Consider the following 17,643-nt stretch of genomic DNA (forward strand, 5'->3'; position numbering starts at 1 on the left):
ATTAACCCTTTTAACTTCAAATTAACCCTTTTAAATTTGAAAGTAGCCCTTTTTTTAGAGCATTAAAAAATGTAGAAAATGGTATGATGTAGAAGCATATAAAGTTACAATTTTTACATTTGACAATTTTTTTGTAAATATAAAATAATTTAGCTCTTAGAAGACCAGTGGAAAATTAAAATTACTCTTTATATGAAATTAAATATAAAAACAGGGGACTGTGGTAGCTGAGTGGTCAGCATGATAGACGGCTCGTAGACCCCACATCATAGGTTTGATTCCCACCGTCAACCGGGCCCTTTTTTCTGCGCTACCCCCTCTCAACTATATATAGTATGAAACAATCAACTACTTACTCCAGCTAATACGTGAACTCATAAAGCCATTAAAAAAATATATAAAATAAATAAATAATGAAATAAATTTTCTTCTTTTAATTTGAGATTTTTTAAATATAAGATGATTGAGCTCTTATAAGAACATATAAAAATTAATTACAATTAAAATTTAACATAAATTAATAAATGACTTTTCAATTTAATTAAAAAGGGTTAATTTGAAATTAAACACTGTCAATTTCTTAAGAAAAAGGGTTAATTTGAAGTTAAACAATGGCAATTTCTTGCAAAAAAGGGGTTAATTTGAAGTTAAACTCTGTTAATTTCTTGTGAAAAGTGGTTCAATTCTCAGAAAAAAGTCAGTGCAGATAACAAATAAAATAAGGTGGCATCTAAATTCTAGTAATTGCTGCCTTTATTTTGATTAATTACAATATTTTTTTTACATTCAATTTTAAATTCACTTACTGTACATCTTCACTAAAACTTACAGTAGTTCTTAAATAGAAGAAAGAAAATCACTTACCCTCAATGGTAGAAATTAATAAAAATTGATCCCATTCATGGTTACTCGTTAAAAAACTTTTGGCTTCATTTAAAAACAAATGAATTAAAGGCTTTGCATTTCTGAACAAATGCTAAAAAATAAAGAGTTTAAAGTAAATAAAGATGTAAAAGAAGTAAAGTATTATAAATAAAATAAAAAGTACTTACTTTAAAAAAATATAAAATATTGCATTGAAGAATAGCACTCGATGGATCACAACAGAATAACCGATAAAATGTAGCTATGTTTTCTGGTGTAAAGAACTCAATAAGGATCTTGTTACAAGCATAAGGCCTTTTTGGCGAAAAAATTGTCCTGGTAAAAAAATGCCACTGTTACTTACAAAATTGTTATTATACTTTTTACATTGTCATTCATTTGTTATAATTTATATCCAACTAGTACAAATGCCAAGTTATCGACTTAATGAAACATTGTCAAAACTGCGTACCTTGGCCAAGAAATATATCCAATGTGAGATTTGTGTAAAAATTTAGTATCATAATTTCTGTCTTTTTTGAACCGTATGAGATCAGTTGTGGAATCCTCTCCTAACGACCAAGCACTAAGATTAACATCAACTTCCAAAAACTGTTGTATTTCAATTTCTGGTTTTATAGTGCTCTCAAATTGTTTAATGGAACAATTAAAGCAGATCAATGCTTCCTGAAAAGAACATAAACCCAATTTCAACATTAGAATCCAGAGTAGAAGAAATTTAGTTTCTTGAATGCACTTGTATTTCACATTATTAATATTAAGCATAACATTTTTTTATTTTTTTAAAGCAATATACATATTTTTGGTAAGGCGATGTTAAATTGCAGCAATAAAAACAGTCAAAATAATCATATTTTTCCCCCATAGCTCAGATAGATAATAGTAAGTTGGCATGCAAGCTGTTTTTGGGTTCTGCTTTGTCCAATTATCAGTTCACCCTTTTGCTGTGTATTTCTTCTATGTTTACAGTGAAAACTGGGTTAAGTCTGAAATTGAAACATTCAAGAAATCGGGTTTAAAGGTTTAAAATTTTTCCAAAATAGAGTAGCAGTTTCGGAAAGAATATGCTTTTATGATTCTCTCTATATTAGCAACATTTCCCTTTATCATGTGCTTAACTCAATTTTCACAATTTTTGACTTACACTCACATGAGCTGAAATGCCCGTTTTTTTTGTTTTTTTTTTCCTTTTCCTTGGCGGGCAAGGTAGACAAGACCAACGTCTAACTCTTTATAATGGAAAACATTCCACTAGTTTTCATTCTAATTAAATATCAGTAATAATTAATTACTTTTCTCAAATCAGCAGATGAATCCAAAAGTGTATTAAGTACAAGGCGAAGAACTGATGGAGAATAAGAAATATCTAAAACTGATAGCTTTCTCAAAAATATCAATCTTAATTTTTCAAACTGCCAATATCTGGAAAAAATCAAGCTTTAATTAATCAGTATTAGTTTATGCATAATGCAAAAAATATATATTAACTTTTAATGCCTAACTGTGGCCTACAAGATTAAATATTTTTTCCACCAAATTAACCCTTTTTCACTTGAATCCATTCTTTCAACAATTAAATAAATTAGGAAATGGTATGAAATATAAGCATATAAAAAAATTCTGTATATTTGAGTTTTGGTAAATTATAAAATGATTGGAATATTTTGTACATTTATTAAAATTAAAAATTATTAAATTCACTATTTTTCGTGGTCCGGTTGACCAATTAATAACATTCAATTAATTAAGGTTTTAAGTTGGGATAAAAAAGTCAGTGTGACATTTGAAAAATGGCAAAAAGGAGGGAAAATTCAAAAGGTGGGGTTGAGATGGGAAGTTAGTGTCCGAGTGGATCGAGGTCACGATAGCTCAAGTGGTAGNTTCTGAAACCTACATCACACCCGACTGCATCTCACGATATCTGAATAACTATTAAAACAAAGTTACTTTGAACGTTGACTTGATTACTTTGAAATTAAAAAGGGTTAATTTGGAAACAGTCAATTTGAAATTAAAAAGGGTTAATTTGATATAGTTAATTTGAATTAAAAAGGGGTTAATTTCATGGAAAAAAGCATACACAAAAAATATGATTGAAATTTTAAAATATCCAATAGTTTTAAAACAAACAATTTATTATGTTGAAGGAGCTTCTCAACAAGTGCCGCGTAGTTTTTTTTTAATTTGGTGTTATTTTCAATTTCATTTTTTCTCCCTATTTCAATATCTGTGACAGATGTACTATTTGGATTGGAAGGATTGACAGTAGAATCGCAAAGTGAGTGCGCTATCGTGACAAGGTCGTCGGGTATCTAAAAAAATTAAAACCAATGTAAATGGTGGTGTCTAAATTTCAATCTAAACCTGAAACTTTTCTTAACGGCATTAAAATTAATTTTTAACATGCATTCAGCCACAAGTTGATTTAAGTATCAAATTGAACCTATTCTTTTGAGCAAGAAAAATTTCAGTGAATTTTTTTTTTATTGTTATTACTATTATGCTTGGCAACTTACTTGTTGTAGCCAATAACGCAAACTGTAATCATCACTGACTAAATTCATGATTTGTGAAAACAGTCCTATAGTTATATTTTGATGGGGAAATTCTTGTTTCAGAATATATGGCCAAATATCTGAAGTGGTAATTACCCTCTTATTATTAACAATCATACAAAGCAGGGTCAGTATATTCTAAAAAAATAATATATTTAATAAAACTCAGATTATTCAATTTCTTAATTTTATTAATTAATTGTTTTATCAAAGAGTAAAAAAGCCGTAAGTCTACAGCCAGAACCCCAATAACCGTGTGGTGGCCCCAGGCAGGGAAAGAACCCCACAGTTCTCAAGATCTAAATGGAGTGGAGGTAGTTGGAAATTTGGTGGCAGGTATCAGTACAGTGACAATTTACGATTATGATAGGTTTTTTTTTTTTTTTAGGAGAAATAGGTGAGCTGGGAGTGGTGACCAATTACATTTAAACAAAATAATTTTACACAGACTTTTCATTCAGTGACAAACATAAGCTATAAAAAACACAAATAAGACAGCAAAAACCTGTAAATTTTTACTAAATTTAATTAGTTGCCTAACTTGCGAACTGAGGGGGGAATCAACATCAATTTCTTACCTTGTATTCTGGAGCGCTTTCAGAATGAGTAGCACTTAAAGTATTTTCAACAAATGGTATTATTAAGTCAATAGTTTTTGGGTGTTTCTTCAACATTGTATGTACCGACGACCTTGCATCACAACTAACCTGGGATACATAAGAATAGTATTAATGGGTATATAAAAATAATAATACCAATATACATACAAAATCAAATTATACCTTTTGAAAATTTATTAAACTATAATTGTAAAACAAATACCTTTGGATAGTGAGAAAGCGTAAGTTGTAACAGTGTGTTTATACTATCACAAATAGTTTTCGTTAAAGGGTACGTTTCTTCATGTTGAATCAATTTCAAAACATAGTTAACGTTTGTTTTGATGTAGGGTATTGACATTAACTTTTTGGCCAGAGGATTCTTGAATGTGGCACAGGGTTTTGGTTTTAATATAACCTTTTGATGCAGAATACTTGATAGAATCTACAACAGATAATTAAAGACCGGAAATATAAACCTCACAATAAAGATAACAACTCCCATTTAACATAGTAAAATTTTTATTTACCTAATAATTATTATCTTAAACTTTTTTTATGATTGATTGTTTATTTTAAGTCAATTATATCCATTTGTAAACCCAAGATGTACAAATATACAATTAATTTTTATAATTAAATTTAAAAATATACATCTGGATTAAAAAAATTAATGTTGTGAAATTTCAATACATTTAAAATATATTTTGTTCTCATTTTCCTTACTAAAATTTGAATTTTGTTTGTTTTCAAAATGTTTTGTAGTAAAATTGGAAACGATTCAGTCATTGAAGACCCGCCTTGCAAGCGGAATTACAGTTTACTCTTGCCTGAGAAGGGGGTAAAACATTTTTTGGTTCCAAGTAGTCCTGTAGCCACAACTTTGGACCCACGGTACTACGAATTTAACAGGCTTCTTAACAACATTCTTAACTTAACCTAACATATCCCTAAACATCCTTAACTTAACCTAACATATCCCTAAACATTCTTAATATAACCTAACATATCCTTAAATGTTTTAACCTCACCTAACCCATCTTTAACTCTAACCAATCATTAATTTAAGCTAACATATCCCTAAACATTCTTAACATAGCCTAACATATCCTTAAATGTTCTTAACCTCTCCTAACCCATCTTTAACTCTAACCAATCATTAACTTAAGCTAACCCATCCCTAACACTAACCCAAAACTCATTTAACCTAACCATCCATAAACATTCTTAACATAACCTAACCCAACCTAGGGGCACACCCAAGTAATGCAAAATCATTTATTTTATTTGTTCTTTATTCTAAATCTATTAAAAGCATATATTTTAAATGGAAATGTTATGACTTTTGTAAAGTTTAAAAACAAATGCAAAAAGGATTTAAAATATTGATTTTTTATTAATTTATATGTACATATAATTTTTTTATATGTACATACAACGCATACAAAAAATAAATAAAAAAATAAAACTATCCAAATTGTTTAATTAAATAATATATAATTATCAATTAATACCTCTATTATTATTTCAAATGCTCTTGTGTTATCTTCATCACACTCAGATAATTTAACATGAAGCCTAATCATAAGATTAAGCAAATAAGTTCTCATATTTTCCCCTGTTGGTGTTTTGATGTCCAATTTTGGAAGTAAGAAAGTCGACATATGGTTGATCTCAGTAGAATCAGTTCTGTAGAAAAATAACATGACAAAAACAACACGAAAATCAAAAATTTGCAATTAAAAAATTAAATAATCTCTAACTCAAATGAGCACGGTTCATCAACTGCTGGGAGAACTGCATTTATTGTTGTCAAACTTTTAACAATATTCAGGTGTTTTTCAATTTCATCCCTGAAATCATATTTGGCCATCATAAATTAATGATTAAAATAATGCATATTTTAAAAACAGCTACTGAATGAAGTCTAAGCTTGCAGCTTTTGTTATTAATTTTCAACCCATACCTTGAAAATTGTGAGTCATTAGCAATAAATCTATTTAAACTTTCCACTGAAGGCCAAATGTAATTTTGAATTATGTTATTCACGCATTTAATCTCATTTGGTCCTGGAGAACAGTAGATTAGTTTAACATCAGAAAGATCTCTTATTAATCCCCAATCCTGCAATAATGTTTAAATTAGGCATATATATTTCTGATCATTCTGGTCCATCTATCCTCACTGTTTTGATTCTCTCACACATTCCACATACCTTTATGGGCAGCTGTTCGAGAATAGAGGTACTATAAGCTGATACTGCGGTATCCATTATTACTTTGTGTGAACTCAGGCTTTGTAAAACGTTACTTAATAATTCTGATGTAAGAAGAACCCCATCTCTAAGTGGAATAATAAAAGTAAAAATGGTTTCAAATAATATTTAGACACATGTTGAAAAAAAAAAATACCTAAAATCAAAATGAATAACCGATTCAAGAATTCTCTCAATAAGGTGGTTATACTGGAGTACATCTGTAGATTGGCAATTTAGTATCTAAAGATTGTAAAAAAAATGAAATAAACAAAACAAAATGTATAATACTATGTTTGGATTACAGAGGTTGTTAACAAAATTACATACATATGTACACATATACATATATTTCTCTCTCTCACTAACCAACTAATGCACTCACTCTCTCTCACACACTCTCTCACTCAATCCCTCTCGCCTCTCGCTTTTTCTCTTTCTTTCTCTCTCAATAACTCACTCTCACTTTCTTACTCATTCTCTTTCTCTCACTCTCACACACACACACACACTCACTCACTCACTCACTCTCCCTCTCTTTCTTTCTTTCTATCCTCCAAATAATATTTAATTTCCTCTAAACGTCTGACCCTTGAATTTTTTTCAGTTAGGAATACTAGAATGTGGGGAGTATCAAAATTGGGGTTTAGGAAAGAGCCCTGTATTTATTTTTCACGTCTTTTAAAATGTTCTAGTAGAAAAAAAGTCTTTATTTTACTTGATTATTATTTTTCTTAATTCTTTTAATACTTCACATATTATTGCATCGCACAAATACCTTGCTTGTTACACAGAGATAGTATAAAACGGCTTCTTTTGATTCGTCCTCTTTAATATTTCCACACTGATTAACTGAAGAGCAGATGCAATCACATAAAGGAGGTAAAAGAATGGGTAAAACCAATTTAGGCCTTGACTAAAACACAAATTAAATTATAAAAAAGTACCTATACAATAATTTCATATTTATTTAAAACTATCCATTAGTTATCTTTCACTGTTTTTACTGCATATTTGAAAAAAGTATATTATAATTTATAGTTATAAAACTTTTATAAATAATTTTATTATTAAATAATATTTATTAATTATTATAATAATATTTATTAATTATATTAATTTTATTAAATAATTTATTATAAATAGTTGTAAAATTTTATTATAAATAATAAACTTAGAATAAGTAAGAACTAGAAATAACTTAGAAATGGTGTTTACCTGACAAAAACATGCTGTGATAATTGCTATGTATTGCCCTGACACTTTTATCTCTTTGAACCCACCAAGTAAAAACTGTTTCCATTTGTTCAAGCATTCCTTAAAAAAAAAAAATCCATTTACATTTGCTGAAAGTACACTATATTTCAATAACAATAACAGACACCATGAAAATTTTGATGAAACTTACGTTAAAAATGTCCTCGGACAAGTTGGGAAGTATATTAGTCATCAATGAATTAATAACCGCCAATACGTGGACATCTAAAGTAGTAAACTCTACCGAATGAGAGTCAACCCGAGTTGGTAAATATGTAGATGTGTCTATCATATCGAAAATAATATTGACAACTTGGAGAATTATTTCTTCAAACTGAATAGTATCAGCATTGACAATAGCTTCTTCCTTAAAAAATGAAATAAAATAATAGCTCTTTGTAAAAGATACTAAATACTACATTGACAATTCAATGATGTATTTAAAGTCACGATAAAAAAAAGCATACAACAATGTATATATGAGATTTAATTGGACTTTATGATTCAAATTTACCCTTTGTTTCTTAAAAACCACAACTTCTTACATTTATCAAATTAAAAGAAGAGTGCCTTATCTTTATATTTTATTTTATATAATCCGTTAGAGTTCGTGGTCCGATTGACAGAATAACTTTTTTTCATTTAATTAATCTTTATGTAAGGTATTGGTTGAGACAAAAAATCAGTGTCACGAGCGGGATTCGAACCCACGACCTTCGGCTTGATACGCCGCTGCTCTACCACTTGAGCTGCCGTGACATCGAACCACTCGGACACTAACTTCCCATCTCAACCCCACCTTTCGAATTTTCCCTCCTTTTTGCCATTTTTCAAATGTCATGTAATTTATTCGATTCTTTCATATAGTCTTCTAAGAGCTGAAATTGCATATACTTTTTTTTAATGCTTTAAAGAAAAGGTTAATCTCTAAAAAAAGTAAATTAATGATAAAAAGTGTTAACAAGATAAAAATTAAAAAGGGTTAATTAAACATGTAAATTAGAAATTAAAAAGGGTTAACTTAAGTTAAAAAGAGTTCATTTGAAACAAAAAAAATGAAATAAGTAAATTTGAAATTTAAAAAAGTGAACAGGTTAAAAAGCGTTATTTGAAAACAAAATTAAAAATTTACCCAGTCAGAAAGGGTTAATTTGAAAGAGAAAAAAAGTAAATTTGAAATTTAAAAAGGTTAACTTAAGTTAAAAATAGTTAGTTCATTTCAAATTTGAAAGAAAGAAAAAACAGTACATTTGAAATTAAAAAGGGTCTGGCTGTATGTCAAATAGACTAAACCAAATTAAAAAATAAATAAAAAGGGTTAACACGTTAAAAAGGGTTGATTAAAAAAAAAGTAAATTTGAAATTAAAAAGAGTTAACTTACATATTTTGTTTTTTTTTATTTGAAATTTTAAAAAAAGTTTTATTTGAAGTTAAAAGTGGTTAGTTTGACAGGAAAAGTACGTATTTCTCATCCCGAACAACTTTTTGTTATATTTTCATGTAAACAATAAAAACAAATTATATCTTTGTTTATCTTACGCATGCTTTTAAACCAAAAACATTTCAGTACACACTTTTGGTTAATAATAAATAAGACACAATTTACTGTTGTTAACTGTTCAGGAAACGGGAACATAGATGAATCCACAATTGGTAAGTTTTCTAAAAACTCAGCGATGGCTAGAAGCGAAGTCAAAACATGAACCATATCATTTCGACGTATATTTCCAATTATTTTTGCAAGTGTTGGAATGATGAATGTGATACCATTTGGATAATTCAATTTGTTGCTGTTTACAAATACTGAAGATGCCGCTGTTATGTTTTGCAATGCAATAATATTCTTCCAGGGCTTGCATATATCATTTATTGAATCTTCATACCTGAAAATATTAATAAATAACCTTACAATTGTCACATACTAAATAAAGACAATTTTCCAAGGATTAATACAGAATTATCTCAAAACATGAGCTAAATTCATGCACCAATCGACTCAGGAAGGTATAAATGTAAACCTGCACTTTGTACTTTCATATTTTTTCTTCTTCACAGAAAAACGTAGAATCATGGATATGTTACCCCAACCTTTCCTTAACCCTACCCTAATAGCCTAATTCTACCTAAACTAACCCATCCCAAACCCTTAGCCAACCAGTACCTAACCTAACCCAATCTTGGAACCCATACGCATTTCTCTCTCCTCTCTCTCTCTCTCTCTCTCTCTCTCTCTCTCTCTCTCTCTCTCTCTCTCTCTTTCTTTCTCTCTCACGCCCTCCCTCTCTCAACATGCCGAAAAACAAAACCTATTTGATAAACAGTAGACAATCGAATACCAGACAAAAAATCCAGGCTGCTGAAGTCATTAATTGTATCACATGAGAATAATGGAATCTCAAGTGTTGTTAAATACATAAATACAACTCAACACCACTGCTATATGTTGTTTATAAAAAGTCCATGGGAATGAAGCATTAAATTGAATAATAATTTTATAACTAATAAATACTATCACAAAAATAGTTTGTTCAAAAATGTAACTATTGTGATCTAAGCTTAAATAAATTATACAATTATACTTACAACTGGATTAAAGTAGGTAGAACAACATTCGGTTTTAATGCTGCCAAGATTTGGACTGATTTTGATACACCGAGAGAGTCTATAAATGGCTGGCGGAAAAGACAATTGAAAAATTCATCTATGTCATTGTCATTTAATTTGTTATCGTTTGATGTACAAACAGCCCAAGAAATATCCCCATTATGTCTCCTTTCTCTTAAAAATAAATAAACAATTAACATACAAGTATGCAAGTATAGAGATACATTTTTTAAGTTAAAATTCTTATTTAATTTTAACTTTTAAATTTTTTAAGTACATAATTTAAGGTTTTAATTCTTTGTTGTTTTTTTTTAACAAGGATATTTCAACTACGAGGTTATATGAACCCTCAGGGTGCCAATGTTTTTGAAAAAAAGCTCATTTGTAAGTATGTCGAGTTCAAATGCAGGGCCGCTGGATTCAAACCCGGTAACTTTACCTTACAGTGATGAGCGCATTGTCAACGCCTAAACCATTGCGGCCACCGACGCCCCTATATTGAATTGTTAAATACAGCTTTAAAAAAATGATATATGTACCAACCTTTTTAACCTATTACTAAAAATTTGGACAAGACTTTCATATAATTGCATCAGATGTTTTGTCCACAATCCATTGTTTACCGAATGACAATATGGAGCCACAAACTGCATGAGTTTTGTCAAATAGAACTGTCCATTAGAACCACCACCCTTAAAAATGCATTAACAAAATTAGAAATTAAAATACACCAAATCAATCCAGTGTTGAGTCAATTGCTTAACAAAACCTCTTAAACAATCCTATTTTAATTTTTGGATGGAAGTTATGTTTAAAAATAAATAAATAGGTTTCAAACAATTTGGTTCAGTTTAGACTAAATTTACCAGTGTTGAAATGATCCATAATGATGCAGTATACAAGTTAACTCCGCCGGATTCCTTTTCTTTGATAGTCTCTTTGAAATGTACAGGAAAGTGAAAACTTGCCAAGATTCTGGAGTATATAAATCCCATGTATGGCTCCCAATTTATAAGTCCCACGTGATTTATCCCGGTGTGAGCCAACAGCGCCATAAAACTCTTTAAAAAGAAAAAAAAATCGAATAGTTCAATTACCATTTTTGAATAACCAATACTACTAAAAAGTATTTTTTATTTATAACATTAAAATTCAGTGCTGGAAATAAATACAAACAATTACATTTTAAAATACTGGTTTAAAATTTGGGTAAAGAATAAACTCATTCCACTCACTCTCACTCTCTTTCTCTCACTTACTCACTCACTCACTCTCACTCTCTCTCTCTCTCTCTCTNACACACACACACACACACACACACACACACACACACACACACACACACACACACACACACACACACACACACACACACTCAACAATTCTAAGGGAAGTCCTTAGCAACCTAAATTTGCAAAACAAAATTTAAATATATAACGAATATATAACAATATTCATTAATTCTCTTAAAATACCGATGAGTAAATTGGGTAAAGAATAAAATTTCATTTGAAAATGACATAATTGTAGCCAGTAATTGATGTATTTAATGAGCTTTTAAGAAATAATATAATCTAAATATATTTAATCACCTTTCTCAGTTTAAAAAAAAAAAAATCTTAGAAAAACACCAGTACCTCCTCCAATTTATAACATTTGTAGGATTCCCAAATAGACATGATATGAGGTAACCATTTATCATGCTGTGGAGAATTCCCATATTCCGTAATGGTTGGTATAAACCAACGAATATATTCGGCTGCATTTTTAAAACTATCTGTGTTAAGCGGGTCCAAAGGATATAATTTGCTTTTCTTGTAGTTAAATATTTCTTCTGTAGCTGCAGCAGTGAAGTATCTACAATTGAAATATAAAAATAGTGAAGGGTTAGTTAATAATTCATAAACCAGTGTAACTCTTTCCCTCTGGAACCCCCCTTAATTTTCTCAATTCAATTGTTGTTGTTTTTTTCATGATAAATAATGAAACTAGAGATACTTACGGTTTGCTGGAGGAGATGACAGTCAATATTTTTCCTTTTAACATCCTAAAATAATAATTCTTTTTACTTCTGATTACTTCATATTTCAAAATATGATTACACAAACTAGCGTTATTTTTATCCATTCAAAACTGATTAAAAGCCCTTGCAGCATATAATACAGACTGTAGTGATTGGGGACCGTAGTCGCCAAGTGCTAGGGCATCTGACTCGTATTTGATGCATAGCGGTTCTGGGTTCAAATCCTAGTAGAGCCCATGGGTTTTCAATGGATTATAATATGAAAAATGTGTTGTCATGTGGTTTGAACTCTCATCTGCAACACCCAATGGGTTGTTGGGCATTAAACCCTCCTGTATGACAGTAATTACTTACTTCATATTTCATTATATTATCTTGAGAATGGTAATTCTTAATGTTAACTATTTTTTGATTGAGAAACCAACTCAGCAAGAAATAGACCAAAATGATCGAAACCAACTTACATATTGTTACTTGTTTTATTTCAAACAGATATGGATATTTAATGTTTATAATTTATTATGCATATAAAATTATTATTAATGTACATAATACAGTGGGCCAGATCAGCAGATTTTTCGACAATTTTCCAAGCTGAGATCCATGCAATACAACTCCATTAATTAAATATATATATAAATAATTAAAAGTTAATAAAGAAAAGTATGAAAGGTGCACAGATTTACAAACTCTCAGACAGCCAGGCAGTCAGTCATAGGCACTAAATGTGTATACTTTCAACTCCAAAATTGTCTCTCAGTGCCCCCTCTACAAAATTGCCTAATGGCTCTAGGAAAACGCAAGATTCCTGGACATGAAGGTATAGAATGAAATAAACAGGCTGACCAACTAGCCGAAAAAGGAGCAGCCCTTTCACCCACAAGACCAGAACCAATTCTACGAGCACAGGAATGTGTGCTTAAGTTGGAACTGGAAAAATGGCTTGGGAAAGAAAAACTCAAGCACTAGGCAAAAGCACCAGCTATGAGGCAAGCTAAGAGATTTATAAACCTCTCAAAAAGGAAGGTGAAGGAACTCCCTTTCAGAAGGCAGGATTTTTAAGAAAAATTATAGGCCTCTATAATGGGTAAGCAGTAGTTAGGGAAAGCAGAGAGAAACATGCCTATTTGTCAAGAGTAACCAGAGACATCTGCACATCTTTAATGAATGTAGTAAAGCATTAGCATGGGTACAGTATGGCCACATCAGTAAGTTTCCTAGATCATAAAGTTAAACCATAAAAGATCATGGTTATAATTTATAGGAGTTCCACAATAGATCTACAAAGGATTTTTGAAATCCATATTCAACCCCCAACCTCAAAAAAAAAAAAAGTTATAATTTGAGCAGTCAGAACACGTGATTAAAACTACTGTGATTGAAACTACTGTCATTGTATTACTTATGCACTATCAAAATGTTTAACTTCAATCAAAATAATTATTGTAGTGTACAGTTAAGAATTTAAAATACTTACAAGTTAGGACGTATTTTATATTTGTTGTTGGATTCGATGAAATTCCGTGTGTATAATTTATCTAAGATTTTCCAGTCTAATGTAAGCTCCTTAGGAGATAGCAGACGTTTCCACCTATTATCAAAACAATATTTTGAAAGAGTATGTTGCTATTAGAAATTTAAAAACTTGACAAACTATACCAAATGGATTAATTGATAATTAAATAATTTGGCGGTAAATAACACATTTAGATTAAAATTTCAATTTAATATAATTCAATCAATCTGACTAAACATGGAACAATGTAAGATCTGAAAATAAATTTGATGAATTTTAAACCTAAAATCTGCCTAAAAGACTTAGATGTACGTTTGCTAGGTGATCACTAGATTTCATAACGGTAAGAATGATTTAAAAAGTCACAATTTTTTTTAATTTGAATTAAATTTATTTTTTTACAAAAACAAATTGAAGATAATTATAATTTATTGTTCAATGTTTTGCCCTGTCCAATTAAATTTTATTAAATCCACTGACTCGAGCAGTTCTTTTAATTGCTTTAATTTTGAAGGGATTTTGTCAAAGTTTTAAAATAACTCAAAAGCATAATATTTGAAATTTTGACCATGTATTTCGCATTCTTTTAGTTGAGATTGTTTCGGTGTTTCATAACAATTTTTGCAGTCAATAGATCAACCCGATACGAAAAAATGATGAAAAATGTTACAATTTTTATTTTGTTCTTCTTCTCGTACAAATGTTGGAAGAAATGTCAAATCGTTGTTAAAATATTAAAACGGTAAATAATAAAAAAATGTACTTACTTTAAAAGTTTGAGTAAAACGTTTAAAGAGGTTAAAAGAATGTCTTCATCCAATCCGATTATATCCAGAATGTTGTATATCAATTTTATAAATGTGATATGATCTTCTTTGGAGAACCGTAGTCTATATATGTTTATGAAACTAAAAAAAATAAATACAAGTTTATAAAAATGGAGAACAAGTCATACGAACACAGAAGAGGCAAAAGTGAATTGTTTTTGTTTTTCGTACAGCAAGATGGAAGTGCTGCGAACTGATAACCAATGATTGATCGTTCTCATATGTTACAAAGGTACATCCAGTTTTGTCACTTATTTTACTTTCGTCAGTGTCTATAGAGTAGAAATGTGTTCCTTTATATTAATGATCAATGATGGAGTGAGTGCGGTGTTCAATCCTTTTTAAAAAGGATGTGTTTCTTTTTCTGAGAAAGCCGAAAATCGTACTAGACCCAGAGTGTGAGATATGTTGCTGTTGATAGTGTATGCAGGATATGCCATTCACTATCGTGTGGCGTTTCATAATATTCAATCATGCAGCAAAGTTTCATTTCTATTAGTTCTATTCCTGCCAGGTGGCATGCAGTCTCAAATGAAATTGTTCTGAAACCTTTTATTATTAGTAGAATTATTTCACATTGGGCTGACCGCAGTTTCTTGACATTTTAAGGGCGGTTCATAACATCCGGCATACAGTGACGGCATATTGCGAAATAGGTTGCACAGCTCCTGAGTATATTACATTGTGGGCCTTCGTTTCTCATTCCTCAATACACCTTTGCTGAATGTGAAAGCGCCTGGATTAGTAGTCCTGTCTTTCACTTATGAAAATTATTTGGTAAGCCCAGTTTAGTGTACGGTCAAACCACACTCACAGATAACACAACTAAGTTACTTCTTCTAATCATTCTCCATTCTCCCCGTTCATAGGGTTCCCTATGTAATATACTGCTAGAGCACTGTATAGAAATCATAAATATTTAAATATGAGATTGGAGGCTGTTTCAGCCATCTGGTAAGTGCCATCAGGCTTTTGTTTCTTCTGTAGTGTTCAGGAAACGTGAAAATTGTATAAATGTAGCGTTTTAAAATGGTACAACGACGATGACGATTGCTTTGATTTTCAAACTTGAAAAGAAGTTATTGCAGATTGTGATTTTGCAAGACAAACCTCACCAGTTTCATGGACAGACTGGATTTTTTTTTTTTTTTACGGATTATTGTCTCACCTAACATAAATGGGTTAAAAACCAACTAAATGAAGTACAAATGAGGAGAGAATTTACCTTCGAAGCCTTTTCAGCCAAAAGTGTAATTTCGGCCCGATTTCCCTTGTGACGAGGCATTCTCCTAGATAGAATTTAACCCGGTTCAAAAATTTGACAGACGACTCGTCATTCTCACAAACTGTATTTAACAAAACGCAGAATTTGTTTTCCAATTGAGGTTGAAAGCCCAGCGAAGATTTACGACACTCGAGCGGCATCTTGTCAAAGGATAAAATTTAAACTGATCCACTTTCCAAGGAGGAAAACAGTCGAAACAGACACGTCAGAATGAAAATTGAAAAATCACCTTAATTCCTATCTGTCATGATTAATTCGAAAATTGAATGAAAAACAGTTTTTTGAGGGAGGTTCCATACTTCAAAGTCAAACCTCCAGGCGATAGCCTTTTATGTAATCAAACATCCGAATCCGGCCAAAATCGACCTTTTCTTTTTTTTAGAATTTCACAAATAAAACAAAAACCTTATAGATTTTAAATAATAAATAAAACAATAAATGTATCACCGTTGATTGTTTGATGCAAGGCTCAAAAATTTCACCTGTGTCCCCTCCAACAATTCAGTAATGTCTGGCAATTTGAATGGAATTGTGTAAAGCGGTTGTTCGGATTATTTTACTTATTTATTTTAAAAATACAAATACGGCTTTAAACTCCTTTACAAGTACATATATTAGAAATAAATGTAGTTTTATAAACAACAACAATAATAATAATTAATAAAATATACAAAACAATCCATATATGCATTTAGTAGTCATAATAAACCGTATTAATCATTTAAATTAATTATAAATTTTAACTAAAGTCTGGAGAGATGAAAAAGCTAGTGTCACGAGGGGATTCGAACCCACGACTTTCGGCTCAATACGCCCTCGCCGCTGAGAGCACCACTTGAACTTCAAGGAAATGACGATAGGTGAAGATAAAACCGACTAATTTGAAACAAAAAAGTAAATTTTAAAGTACGAAAAAAGATTATTTTGAAATTAAAAATGGTTAGTTGAAGAAAAAAACGGTTAATTTGAAACAAAAAGTTAATTTTAAAGCAAGAAAAAAAGATTGAGTTTCAATTAAAAATGGTATTTGAAGAAAAAAAAACGGTTACTTTGAAGCTAAAAGGTGAAAAGATAAATTTCAGGGTAGGAAAACATCTTAATTAAAAATTGAAAAGGGTTATTTGAAGATGAAAACGTTAATTGGAAACTAAAAGGTTAATTCTAAAGTAAGAACATAATTTCACTAATTTCGTGGTCCGCTTGATCAATTAAACATTACAATTAATTAAGGTTTTTAGTTGAGATGAAAAAAAGTCAAGGTCGAAGGTCGTGGGTTCGAATCCCTCTCGTCCCATTGACTTTTTTTCATCTCAACTAAAAACCTTAATTAATTGTAAGAACATAATGTTAATTTCAAATTAGAACGGTTTATTTGAATATGAGAAACAGTTAATTTGAAACAAAAGATTAATTTTAGAGTAGGAAGAAAATGTTAATTTGAAATTAAAAAGGGTTATTTGATGATATAACGGTTAAGCAAAGCAAAAAAAGAGGTATAACGGTTAATTTGAAACTGAAAGGTTAATTCTAAAGTAAGAAAATATTGTTAATTTCAAATTAAAAAGGTTTATTTGAATATTAAAAACAGTTAATTTTAGACTAAAAGATTAATTTTAGGGTAGGAAAAAATGTTTAAAAAAAAGGTTTATTTGAATATTAAAAACGGTTAATTTGAAACTAAAAAATTAATTTTAGGGTAGAAAGAAAATATTAATTTGAAATTAAAAAGGGTTATTTGAAGATAAAAAAAGGTGTTTTAAAGTGAGAAAAAGGTTTGTTTAAAACTAAAAGATTAACTTTAAGGTAAGAAAAACGGTAATTTGAAATTAAAAAATTA

The 17,643-nt window shown here is 30.0% G+C and overlaps 1 protein-coding gene across 1 annotated transcript; it reads right to left on the minus strand.

Annotated features, from left to right (window-relative positions):
* Positions 1–864: 864 nt before the first annotated feature.
* LOC106671163 (proteasome activator complex subunit 4-like) lies at positions 865–16,118 on the minus strand (the record flags this gene model as incomplete). The annotated part of the gene is given in 25 exon segments (XM_014402051.2): positions 865–976; positions 1,053–1,200; positions 1,337–1,551; positions 2,178–2,307; positions 3,016–3,197; positions 3,402–3,578; positions 4,019–4,147; positions 4,263–4,484; positions 5,554–5,728; positions 5,803–5,892; positions 6,006–6,163; positions 6,255–6,381; positions 6,451–6,536; positions 7,072–7,209; positions 7,512–7,610; positions 7,702–7,917; positions 9,158–9,434; positions 10,135–10,329; positions 10,699–10,847; positions 11,022–11,216; positions 11,793–12,012; positions 12,158–12,202; positions 13,656–13,769; positions 14,462–14,602; positions 15,747–16,118. Coding segments are annotated over 25 exon segments (3,940 nt in total), but the record flags the coding sequence as incomplete, so codon positions are not given.
* Positions 16,119–17,643: the final 1,525 nt, after the last annotated feature.

This window comes from Cimex lectularius, unplaced genomic scaffold, assembly GCF_000648675.2.
Source record: "Cimex lectularius strain Harlan isolate CLEC.00 unplaced genomic scaffold, Clec_2.1 scaffold284, whole genome shotgun sequence".
Classification (NCBI taxonomy): domain Eukaryota; kingdom Metazoa; phylum Arthropoda; class Insecta; order Hemiptera; family Cimicidae; genus Cimex; species Cimex lectularius.